Source organism: Bos indicus, chromosome X (genome assembly GCF_029378745.1).
Source record: "Bos indicus isolate NIAB-ARS_2022 breed Sahiwal x Tharparkar chromosome X, NIAB-ARS_B.indTharparkar_mat_pri_1.0, whole genome shotgun sequence".
Taxonomy (NCBI): domain Eukaryota; kingdom Metazoa; phylum Chordata; class Mammalia; order Artiodactyla; family Bovidae; genus Bos; species Bos indicus.
In genome coordinates, this window is record NC_091789.1 from 138,186,589 (window position 1) to 138,199,927 (window position 13,339).

The 13,339-nt window shown below is 41.7% G+C and overlaps 1 protein-coding gene across 5 annotated transcripts in view; it reads left to right on the forward strand.

The window, feature by feature from the left end:
* The window catches only part of ASB11 (ankyrin repeat and SOCS box containing 11), a 32,124-nt gene extending 19,064 nt beyond the window's left edge, over positions 1-13,060 (forward strand). For all 5 annotated transcript variants that reach the window (XM_019955889.2, XM_070783593.1, XM_019955888.2 and 2 more), the window contains 4 exons: positions 597-747; positions 4,192-4,326; positions 9,166-9,357; positions 12,479-13,060. In XM_019955889.2, the coding sequence (XP_019811448.2) occupies positions 597-747; positions 4,192-4,326; positions 9,166-9,357; positions 12,479-12,603 (603 nt within the window). In that variant the 3' untranslated portion in view covers positions 12,604-13,060. The remainder of the gene's footprint in view (positions 1-596; positions 748-4,191; positions 4,327-9,165; positions 9,358-12,478) is intronic.
* Positions 13,061-13,339: the final 279 nt, after the last annotated feature.

Genomic DNA, 13,339 nt, shown 5'->3' on the forward strand with positions numbered 1-13,339 from the left:
TTCCTGACGTGTTTGTTCATGACTGGGAGGGGGAGTCAGCTCCATATGAATGGAAAGTGGAGATAATTGTTGTTGCAGATGTTTATTGAATGCTTATTGGGCACCAGGCAATGTTCTAGGTGTTTCACATATAGGAACTCAGCTGATCCACCCAGTAACCTCATGAGGTCATTTCTTTTATGGTCCTCATTTTACAGATAAGGAAACCCAGGCACTGGAGGCTCCTATCCCAAGCAAGATCTCTGAGCACGTAAAAGAGAGCTGGGATCTGAACACCAGCCGTAGTTGTTCCAGAGACCGTGTTCTACACCCCAATATAGGACCACTCCTCAATAGCCAGGAGGCTCCTAAGAAGCTCTAGAGTACCTCTGAATACATTTAAAAAACTGACCCCTTTTGCCCCACTTGTGATGCTATTTATAGGTGACAGTTGATAGACTGCTGGTACCTAAAAAGCACAATACTGTAAGGACATAGAGTTGTCTCACTCATTGACCAGCATGGCACATTTCCCCATGCAGTTACATAGGAATGCACCCTGGGAGATGGTGAGAAAGAAAGTGCAAACTGTCTGGTTCTCTCTTTGCCATCGTTAGGTCAATGGGGTGACAGTTCATGGAGCCACGCCCCTCTTTAATGCTTGCTGCAGTGGCAGTGCTGCGTGTGTCAACGTGCTGCTGGAGTTTGGCGCCAAGGCCCAGCTCGAGGTGCACCTGGCCTCACCCATCCACGAGGCAGTGAAGAGAGGTAAATGAGGCATCACATCACACTCACAACATTGAGGGGCTCCCTTCAGTCTGCATGAATCAAGGGTAGAGTGTTCACCTTGCAAGGATCTCCCAGACCTTCTTTACCAGGAGACTAGGTGTGGCTTAATTAATCCTACAGCAGTAACTTCAATAGGAAATAACACCGGGGAATGACATAGCCTTTCTTAGAACTGGGAATGGCTGGCTGCCTCAAATGCCCTGTTTCCTGGGCTCAGTCTCTGAGTCGGCCTTACTTGAGGCTCTTTGCTGGTGTTTGGGTGGGAGCTGGTGGAGTTACGCGTACAGGGGTAACTTCCATGAATTGTGCTGTGTTTCTGTCTCTGTCCTCACTAGAAGAGAACAGCTCATGCCCCAAAGCCTGTAAAACATCAACCACGACTATAAAATTAATTATGAAAGTGTCTGAAAGCCCAGGCTAATCGTTTCTCTAATAGAAGATTAAAGGTGACCGTCCACAACAAGCAATATATTCTAGATGAGCTGATGGCTCTCGAGGTCATTAGTTCTTGAAAAAAAGTTCCAGCTTTAAAAAACATGCCATTGGAAACCTTGAATGGACTCTAGATTTCTATATTCTCATAGAAATGATGGAAAGAGTAAAATTAAGGAATTAGAAAATGATGTGCAGAGACTTCCCTGGTGGTTTAGTGACTGAGACTCTGGGCTCCTGGTTCCGATGGCCTGAGTTCGGATCCCTGGTCAGGGAGCTAGATCCATGTGCTGCAACTAAAGATTCTGCATGCCACAACTAAGACCTGACTTAGCCACATAGATACCTATGTGCATAGACTAGACGTGAACAAGAAGAGCCATCGAAAGGCCAACACCATTTGTCAGAGGTAACACCCAAAGAACACCATTTCTGTTAACCAGCAGTGGAGATGTTCTCTTATGTTGAGATCAGAAGTACAGTGGAGGGAGTTGACTGGTGGCATAGTGCTTAGGTGGCATTGGCTCTTTCACTGCTGGGGCCCAGGTTCAGTCCCTGGTCGGGAACTGAGATCCTGCAAGCTGTGTAGTACAATCAAAGTTTTTTAAAAATTTTAATTAAAAGAAATACAATGGAGAAGTTAGAACACTGTAGAACAGTGATTTTTGCTGGTATAATGAGGATTAAAGTATTTCAAAAGGCAGTAATGAAAGATTTGTCCTAGGTTGTTAAACCTGTCACTTGGTAAAAGTACTATTATTGTTTTTTTTGCAGAGGATTACTATCAATGATAGGGCTTCCCAGGTGGCACAGTGGTAAAGAATCCTTTTGCAATGCCAAAGACTTGGTTTGATCTCTGGGTTGGGAAGAACTCCTGGAGAAGGAAGTGGCAACCCACTCCAGTATTCTTGCCTGGAAAATCCCGTGGACAGAGGAGCCTGGTGGGCTATAGTTTATGGGATTGCAAAGAATCAGACATGACTGAGTATGCGTGCACACACACACATGCACACAGACACGTGCCCGTACACACACACACACAAACACACACTATAAATGATACAAAATCCCCAAATCTCAATGTAAAATCTCTATGGTTTTGTCCTATACATATTTGATAAACATTTCTTGATAATTGATGCTGATTATTTCCCAAACTTAAAGTAAGTCCTTTAAGTTGTAGGGAAATAGTTACTCTGGAAATGAAATGAAAGTGTTTAAAATGTTTTAAATTTTGATTTGAAGTAAAGTTTAATCTATTATTTGCATTTCCATCCACAAGTTTTAAAATGGATAAATATTGGGAATGGTTTGAATTAAGTAGTTCTGCAGTGTTTAGATGGTTATATATAAAGTGCTTGGTATCTATGTGTGTAACATATATATACATACATATATATATATACTTATCGTAAACAAAGAGTTCATGTGTCTCCTCACATTTTTTTCTGTCATAAAAACATGTTTAGGGCCCAATGTCCACAGAACAGAAGAACAAATAGCAAATTTATTATTCTAGATACTATATTAGTGCCAGTCATTTGACTAAAAATCTTCCTGAGAATACTTAAATTTAACTCAAGCTAGATTCAATTTCTTCTGTAAAAAAAGGGACAGGAATTATTTTAAAATGTTTATTAGATGCACTGTATTTACCAGGAAGTTTTAGGTCCTGATTAGATATTATTTCTGAATTCTTACAGCTTTAAACCTCTATGAAAAAGTGGAGGGGGGCGGTCAGTCTGAGTTACTACTTTGACAGATTAATGCTATAATCCAGGTATAAAATTACTTAGTTGAACAAATAGTTTTGAATTTGCAGAATCTTTATTTATAGGTTTAATGCATAATTATGCTTAATTCAGAATTTGTGATAAATCAGGCAGGCTTGATGAAGCTTACTTTTATGTCATCTATAAAGAAAAGGTTGGTTAAGCTAATCAACAATAAGATTTTTTTAAGGAAACATTTAAACCTTCTAAAAAGAACAAACTCTTTGTAAAACTCCCATCAATACCTCAGAAGCAATTGCTCCCAAACAAATCGTTCATATGCTTCAAATTAATCATGTCTGTCTATTAATGGGGCCAACTCTCGAAGGATATTTCTTGCTTATATAGTTCTTGTTAGCCGCTAAACTTAGCCACTAAAGTGCATTTGAATAGATTTTATACTTCAAGCTTTTTATTAAATATCATAGGAGTCTTCCAGGTTAACCAAAATAAGGAGGTGCATGGCATGGCCATCCACCCAATCTTACATGCATGGGCAAAGAAGAGGAGAGATTTGTAATGGAGAGGGATGGGTCAGGGTTGGGCCTTGGATCTGCTGCTGCTGCTGTTAAGTTGCTTCAGTCGTGTCTGACCCTGTGCGACCCCATAGACGGCATCCCACCAGGCTCTGCTGTCCCTGGGATTCTCCAGGCAAGAACACTGGAGTGGGTTGCCATTTCCTTCTCCAATGCATGACAATGAAAAGTGAAAGTGAAGTCGCTCAGTCGTGTCCGACTCTTAGCGACACCATGGACTGCAGCCCACCAGGTTCCTCCGTCCATGGGATTTTCCGGGCAAGAGTACTAGAGTGGGGTGCCATTGCCTTCTCTACCTTGGATATGAGCACTGGCTTTTCAGAGTAATAATAGTGTGAGTCATTTGTCCCCCTGGGTCTTGTAGCCTCTGCCTGTAAACCAGGGACTTATTATAGAGAGTGATTTCATCTGTATTCCTTGGAACCCTTGGTTTGGTTGGAGGTACCTCAAAGGCTGTGAGGAAGAATTTCAGTGGGGGATGCATGGGCATGCTCTTTTTTTTATTGGTTTTATTTTGGAAATTTCTAAGATTTCCCCCACTCCCAAATTTTTTTCTGCTACCAAAAAAAAAAAAAAAAAAAAAAAAATCTAGGTTGTTTCTAAAGCCCATTCCAGATAACCAATGATTCTGTGAATAGTTAATATTTTCCTTACTTGAGTGAAGTTTTCTTGTGTTCTACCAGGTAATAGAGAGTGCATGGAGATTCTACTGGCAAATAATGTTAACATTGACCAAGAAGTGCCTCACCTTGGAACTCCCTTGTATGCGGCTTGCACCTACCAGAGGCTTGACTGTGTGAAGAAGCTTCTAGAATTAGGTAACTTCCAGTAGTCTTTTCAAGAGAAGAACTGAATAATCTTGCTTTTCCATGGCTTCACAGACTAAGTTCTTGTCAGGCTGGACAAAATTCTGACAGCATTTGATGTTTCAGTGCTTAAAATGGAACTTCAGAGATGAGTGTCTGTAGTTCTCAGTTGTGCTTCCATTTACCTGGTGTGGTTCTCCTTGGGGGCCTCAAGGGAGAGCAAGAGTTTCTTTCCCATAAATCCAAGGGGAAAACAACCAGTTGTATTTAACTGGCTCTTTTTGAGTCACATGCCCATCTCTGAACCAATCATGGTGGCCAAGGGAATACCTTGACCAGATTGGCTTAGGCCTAGATTTCAGTCTGCACAGCATGGTTGAGCTTCACTGGAAACAGAGGAGATGGGAATCACAGAAGATGGTTCCCCAGAGGGCAGTCTAGGTGTGGTTACCAGGAGGATCAGTTCAGTTCAGTTCAATCGCTCAGTTGTGTCCGACTTTGCAACCCCATGGACTGCAGCATGCCAGGCTTCCCTGTCCATCACCAACTCTCGGAGCTTGCTCAAACTCATGTCCATCGAGTTGCTGGTGCCATCCAACCATCTCATCCTCTGTTGTCCCCTTCTCTCTCTGTTGTCCCCTTCCATCTTTCCCAGCATCAGGGTCTTTTCCAGTGAGTCAGTTCTTCGCATTGGGTGGCCAAAATATTGGAGCTTCAGCTTCAGCATCAGTCCTTCCAATGACTATTCAGGACTGATTTCCTTTAGGATGGACTAGTTGGATCTCCTTGCAGTCCAAGGGACTCTCAAGAGTCTTCTCCAACATCACAGTTCAAAAGCATCAATTCTCCAGCACTCAGCCTTCTTTATGGTCCAACTCTTATATCTGTACATGACTACTGGAGAAACCATAGCTTTGACTAGACAGACCTTTGTTGGCAAAGTAATGTCTCTGCTTTTTAATACACTGTCTAGTTTTGTCATAGCTTTTCTCCCAAGGAGCAAGCGTCTTTTAATTTAGCAGACACTTCCCATAGAATACTTTAGATTAATCCTGCTAAATTATTTAGTCATTTTTAAATTCTCAAAGACATATACAGAAACTGAGAGTCCAAGGAAAAGTAAAAGGTCTTGAAACTATTATTTGGTTAAAGATTCCCTAAACTTAGCCACTGCCATAAAGGTACAGATTATAGTAAGAACCTTTAAATAGGAATTTTTTTCTCTGAGATTTTTGTCTTTTTTTTTTAAATCCCCTATGGTTTTTCCTGTGGTCATGTATGGATGTGAGAGTTGGACTGTGAAGAAGCCTGAGTGCCAAAGAATTGATGCTTTTGAACTGTGGTGTTGGAGAAGACTCTTGAGAGTCCCTTGGACTGCAAGGAGATCCAACCAGTCCATTCTGAAGGAGATCAGCCCTGGGATTTCTTTGGAAGGAATGATGCTAAAGCTGAAACTCCAGTACTTTGGCCACCTCATGTGAAGAGTTGACTCATTGGAAAAGACTCTGATGCTGGGAGGGATTGGGGGCAGGAGGAGAAGGGGATGACAGAGGATGAGATGTCTGGATGGCATCACTGACTCGATGGACGTGAGTCTGAGTGAACTCCGTGAGTTGGTGATGGACAGGGAGGCCTGGTGTGCTGCGATTCATGGGGTCGCAAAGAGTCGGACACGACTGAGCGACAGATCTGATCTGATCTGATCAATTGTCACTCCCTATATTAATTCATTAAACTTTTTTTTGATTCCAGTTTCAATACTAATACGAAATAAACTTAGCTTTGTCCTTTGCCCAAAAAAAAAAAAATAGCTACTAAAGTGAGCTGCAAATATTTAATTTTGAATGTCACACAGTTCTTATGGGAAAGCAAGTAAAGCATTTAAAATGACTAAAAATATCTTTTGTAAATTTTGTTTATTTTTTTCTTTTGATTTTATTTTATTTTTTAACTTTACTATATTGTATTGGTTTTGCCATATATCAAATTGAATCCGCCACAGGTATACATGTGTTCCCCATCCGAACCCTCCTCCCTCCTCCCTCCCCATACCATCCCTCTGGGTCGATAAATTTATTTTAATTAGAGGCTAATTACTTTACAATCTTGTATTGGTTTTGCCATACGTCAACATGAATCCACCACGGGTGTACACGTGTTCCCCATCCTGAACCCCCTCCCATCTCCCTCCCCGTACCATCCCTCTGGGTCATCCCAGTGCACCAGCCCCAAGCATCCTGTATCATGCATCAAACCTGGACTGGTGATTCATTTCATATATGATATTATACATGTTTCAATGCCATTCTCCCAAATCATCCCACCCTCTCCCTGTCCCACAGAGTCCAAAAGACTGTTCTATACATCTGTGTCTCTTTTGCTGTCTCTCATACAGGGTTATCGTTACCATCTTTCTAAATTCCATATATTTAGTTAGTATACTGTATATATATGTATATATGTATATGTGTATATATATATATATAGCGTTAGTATACTGTATTGGTGTTTTTCTTTCTGGCTTACTTCACTGTATAATAGGCTCCAGTTTCATCCACCTTATTAGAAGTGATTGAAATGTATTCTTTTTAATGGCTGAGTAATACTCCATTGTGTATATGTACAACAGCTTTCTTATTCATTCATCTGCTGATGGACATCTAGGTTGCTTCCATGTCCTGGCTATTATAAACAGTGCTGCGATGAACATTGGGGTACATGTGTCTCTTTCAGTTCTGGTATCCTCGGTGTGTATGCCCAGTAGTGAGATTGCTGGGTCATAAGGCAGTTCTATTTCCAGTTTTAAAATGACTAAAAATATCTTTTTTTTTAAATTGACATCTTCATCTTTATTAGTTAATGACAAATGGTTTTTCACATAGTTGTGCCAACCTGATATGTAAAGTTTTGCCAATAGTTTACTACTAAAAATACATCTTTTATTTTTCAGCTTCTCAAACTATAACACACAGCAAGGTGTGCATATATGAAAATATGTAACTTAAAGTAATAAACAACTGCCATTGCAACCCAACCCATGAAAACATATAAAACATTGCAAAGACAAGTCCCCCTTGTGACATCTCCCCAAAACTATACTTACCCTACCTCCTTCAAAACAGTTATTAACATCTTGTCCTTTATGGTAATGATTTATTTCCTTTTCCCTTTAATTTTACCACCTAAGTTCTCATTAATAATCAGAATTTTGTTTAGTTAGATTATATATTTTAAGTTTTATATAACAGGCATCATATAATATGTTTAATATTGCACCTGCCTTCTCTTGCTCAACTATATTTGTAAGATATGTTTATGTTATTACAAGTAGCTGTAGTTGTTCAGTTTCATTGCTGAGTAATACATAATGTGTACCTATATAGTGCAGTGTCTTTATCCATTCTACTATTGAGGCTTCCCAGGTGGCGCTAGTGGTAAAGAACCCCTCTGCCAATGCAGGAGACATAAGAGATGCAGGTTCAATCCCTGGGTCAGGGAGGTCCCCTGGAGAAGGACACAACTGAGCGACCAATAAGCACACACAATATCTGATATGAAGTGCTGGTCATAGGGTATGCAAATGTCTGTTCATTATGAGATATTGCGTGTGTGCGCCAGTTGCTCAGTTGTGTCCAACTCTGCGACCCCAGGGACTGTAGCCCTCCAGGCTCCTCTGTCCATGGGATTCTCCAGACAAGAATACTGGAGTGGCATTATCAGAGAAATGCAAATCAAAACCACACTGAGGTACCATTTCACACCAGTCAGAATGGCTGCTATCCAAAAGTCTACAAGGAATAAATGCTGGAGAGGGTGTGGAGAAAAGGGAACCCTCTTACACTGTTGGTGGGAATGCAAACTAGTTCAGCCACTGTGGAGAACAGCGTGGAGATTCCTTAAAAAACTGGAAATAGAACTGCCTTATGACCCAGCAATCCCACTGCTGGGCATACACACTGAGGAAACCAGAATGGAAAGAGACACGTGTACCCCAGTGTTCATCGCAGCACTGTTTATAATAGCCAGGACATGGAAGCAACCTAGATGTCCATCAGCAGATGAATGGATAAGAAAGCTATGGTACATATACACAATGGAGTATTACTCAGCCATTAAAAAGAATACATTTGAATCCGTTCTAATGAGGTGGATGAAACTGGAGCCTATTATACAGAGTGAAGTAAGCCAGAAAGAAAAACATCAATACAGTATACTAACGCATATATATGGAATTTAGAAAGATGCTAACAATAACCCTGTATACGAGACAGCAAAAGAGACACAGATGTATAGAACAGTCTTTTGGACTCTGTAGGTGAGGGAGAGGGTGGGATGATTGGGAGAATGGCATTGAAACATGTATAATATCATATATGAAATGAATCACCAGTCTAGGTTCGATGCATGATACAGGATGCTCGGGGCTGGTGCACTGGGATGACCCAGAGGGATGGTACAGGGAGGGAGGTGAGAGGGGGGTTCAGGATGGGGAACACGTGTACACCCGTGGTGGATTCATGTTGATGTATGGCAAAACCAATACAATATTGTAAAGTAATTAGCCTCCAATTAAAATAAATTTATATTAAAAAAAAAAAAGAATACTGGAGTAGGTTGCCATTTCTTTCTCCAGGATAAAAATACCATTATTCAATACTTTTCTTGTCAAAATATTTGGAAACAGTCTTAGTAGGCATTGCTGAGGGTTTAGGCTTCAGTCATATATTTTCAAAGATTTGTCAAATATGTCGTGGTGTTTAAGATGTTTTTATGGACAGCGAGCATACTTCAGGCTTGTCGTGTTTCTTCACTAACGTGTATTGTTAAATTGTGGTCATATGCTTTCTTAAGGAGCCAATGTTAACCACGGTCAGTGGCTGGACACCCCTCTCCATGCTGCCGCCAAGCAGAACAGTGTGGAAATCATCCACCTGCTGATAGACTACGGGGCTAACCTCAAATGCAAAAATGCCCAGGGCCAAAGTGCACTTGATCTGGCAGCTCCAAAGAGCAGCGTGGAGCAGGCACTCCTGCTCCGGGAAGGTAAGGAAGGGCTGGGCATCCACTTCTCCTCCACAAGCACATGTACTCTCTCTCCTTCCTGCCTCCCTGTAGACTCTCTTACCTATTTACTTTTCCTCTTTTTAATTGGGGGTGGCACGTGGGGGGGGGGGCAAGTTCTAGCACTGCCAGACGGAATTTTGTCACTTATAACAAAGGGACGTTTTCATACACCTGGTATGTGGCTTTGTTTGTGCATTAACAAGAAAAGAGAGAAATTTGCTTTCACCTTAAAAGGTGGAACTGCCCCGTGTATCCTGGCATAAGCACGTGATTGAGCAGACTGCTTTGTAAGACTTGAAGGTAATTTAGGGGAAATGAGAAAAATTTGAGTTAGATATGGTCAAGTGGACACAGAGTGTGTCTTTCAGAAACTGGACTAAATGGTGAAGTTGTTTGCCTGTTCTCCAGCTCAGGGAGTTGGTGAATCTGTGCTCCCCATTGCCCCATGCCCATATCCACTGTGGGCTAATGAATCTCTACATGCTGGAGGAGGGAAGGCAGGCCTCTACAAGGCTTGATATCCCAGATTCTACGGAGAACCATGCTGGGTCGCCATAAAAAGAGAACACTATCTGAGCCTCTCCCGAGCATTTGTATGCTCAGGAGACCATTAAAGTAATAGTAATTATTCAGATTTCCATATGTCAGACAAAGAAACATTGATGAATCTCACTGAATTCTCAAAACCTTAAAGCTATGAGAGCTTTATGGTAACTTGTACTTTAACCCAGCTTCAAATAGAAAAAAGAGGAGCACAAAGAGATGGGCTTTCAGAAGGTCACACAGCTACTAAAATGTAGGACTAGGATGCTAACTAAAAACTAAGATTCTAACTTGCACTCTTATTATTACTATTATTGGAGTATTATAGATTTTTGGCTTCCTTGGTGAGTCAGGTGGTAAAGAACCCACTTGCCAATGCAAGAGACGCAGGAGGCTTGGGTTTGATCCCTGGGTCAGGAAGATTCCCTGGAGAAGGAAATAGCAACCTGCTCCAGTATGCTTGCCTGGAAAATTCCATGGACAGAGGAGCCTGGTGGGCTATAGTCCATGGGGTCGCGAAGAGTCAGACATGACTGAGCGCATACACATATTGTTAATTTACAATGCCATGTTAGTTTCAGGTATATAGCAAAATGATTCAATATATATATATATATATATATATATATATATATATATTCAGTTCAGTCACTCAGTCGTGTCCGACTCTTTGCGACCCCATGAATTGCAGCACGCCAGGCCTCCCTGTCCATCACCAACTCCCGGAGTTCACCCAAACCCATGCCCATCAAGTCGGTGATGCCATCCAGCCGTCTCATCCTCTGTCGTCCCCTTCTCCTGCCCCCAATCCCTCCCAGCATCAGAGTCTTTTCCAATGAGGCAACTCTTCGCATGAGGTGGCCAAAGTGCTGATAGATATAGATATATATGGGCTTCCCAGGTGGTACTAGTGGTAAAGGACCCACCAGCCAGTGCAGGAGATGTAAGAGACGTGGGTTTGATCCCTGGGTCGGGAAGATCCCCTGGAGGAGGGCTTGGCAGCCCACTCCAGTATTCTTGCCTGGAGAATCTCATGGACAGAAGAGCATGGCGGGCTGCCATGCAAAGGGTTGCAAAGAGTCGTATGTGACTGAAGTGACTTAGCACACATGTATGTGTATATTCTTTTTCAGATTCTTTTCCCTTATTGGTTATTATAAAATATTGAGTGTAGGTCCCTGTGCTATACAGTATGTCCTTATTGTTTCTCTTGTTTTATATATACTAGTGTGTATGTATTAACCCCACAGTCCTAATTTATCCTTCCCTTCCTTCCTCTTTGGTAACCATATTTCCAGTGTGCACTCTTAATGTTTTGATGCCACAATCCTGAATCTTCTGAAACAGTTTCTAATGGGGAAGAGTTTAATTTCACTCACCAGATCCGTTTTGTGAAACCACCCCCACGTCTTGTATACCTTATACCTTCCGAGTGGGAGGCTTGCATCTATAGTTTTAGTGCTTCTTAAGCTTCATGGTGCTTACAGATCACCTGGAAATCTCCTTAAAATGCAGATTCTGATTCGGGAACTCTGGGGTGAGGCCCCAAACTCTGTGTGGCCACCAGCTCCCAGGTGATGCTGATGCTGCCAGTCTGAGGCCACACTTTCAGTAAGACGGGTCTACATTATTTCCAGTAGTCCGTGTCCTTAATGGTTGTTCTTTGATTTGAATCTCTACTAACAGCTCCCAGTTTGGAAATACCGGGGACTTAACAACTATTAGCTAAGAATATGGTTTATAGCCACTGTCACATTTCGTCTTTCCTTCCATCAAAGATGTTTCCAGGTCTAAGATCTATATTTCTTCTAAACAAGTTCCTCTGCCTTCCATCTTCATAAATACAGATGCTCACTCTAGAAGACTGAATACCAGCTATGTCAGAGGTCACTCTGAGGAGCTTTAGTTGTGTGACAGGGGAGACACTTTGCATTCTAGCTTCCTAAGGTCTTGACTAAGGGCGATGGTCTGCTCCTCCAGGTATCTTTCAGGCACATGGGTGCTCCTTGGCATTATCAATCCAAGTGTTATCTGGCTCTCAGCCCATGTAGTCACCATTTCTCATGGGGTGCAAGACACTGTGACAATAGGATTTTCTTGAAAAGGAAAGCTTCGTATAGTCCAGTAATTACGTACATTTACTTGCAGCAGTCTTTGTTGGTACAGTAAGGAAAGGAAATAACAGGGCATTACAAATGCTCCTGCATGCCGAGGATCCCAGCCAAATGCTCATTCAGCCTGTTTGACCATGTTTTCAACCCTGGTTAATTTGCTTTCCTTCGGGACTCAAAGCCACAGGCACGACAGCTCTTTGAGACCTCCCAAGACTGAGGTGCAGGCTATAGCTGGGTCTAAGTAGGTTGTATCTTTTCTCCAGATCCTCTGTTGAGCTGGGATCCTTGTCAGAATGAAGGTCCCCCCTCTGAGTGTGAGTGAGGACCCAGCCAGCACCACCTCAGGGGCAGCTCAAGTCAGGAGGTCCCCGAGGCCTGACTGGCAGGCCCTGCACGTCTCCTACCACCTCCTCTGTGACCATGTGTTTTGATTCCTCCTGCAGGCCCACCTGCTCTTTCCCAGCTGTGCCGCCTGTGTGTCCGGAAGTGCTTGGGTCGCAACTGTCACAAGACCATCCACAAACTGTACCTGCCGGACCCACTGGAAAAATTCCTCCTGTACCAGTAGTCCCAACTATCTATAGGAAGATACTTGGAAAGAAATAGGTTGTTGCCTGCTGTACCCAGGGTGCCTAGTGTAGATGCGCAACAGCTAGACTCCTGGTATCTTCACATGAGCTAAGCTAGTTAGAGCATAACACTGATGAACTGGAGTATGTGGGGAGTGGAGACACCTGATTAATTTAGCATTCTTTTTAACCAAGGCACAATCAGAAACCTTTTCATTTTTATTTCTCACTAAGAAATTTTAAAAAATTGTTAAGTAGAGTGAAACTAGTAGGCAGTTTTTCAAGATTCATGATTCTCGATTATCTAATGGTTACCATTCTGCATAGCATGTAGACACGTAAATCTGGGTGGATAAGATTATGATGAATATAAGTCTTCCAAGATGGATTCTTGATTCTGTTATTCCCTTCTTCCCCTTTGTTTCCTTTCATGAATAAATCTCTGCTAAAATTTTATTTCCTTGTGTTTTATTTTATATATAAGAAAGCCAAATACTTTAAAACATCACAGTTAATTGAAACTTGCAGTTATCGAAGTCCTTGTTGATGTTGATTACACATGGGAATGATAATATTTTGAATGTATTGGGCTGGCCAAAAAGTTCATTTGGGTTTTCCCAGACAACGTTACAAAAACTCAAACAAACTTTTTGGCCAATTCACTATTAGGTTAAATACAGTTCATTATTAAAATTAATTTCACTTCTTTTTAAATGTGACTACAATCCAATTTTA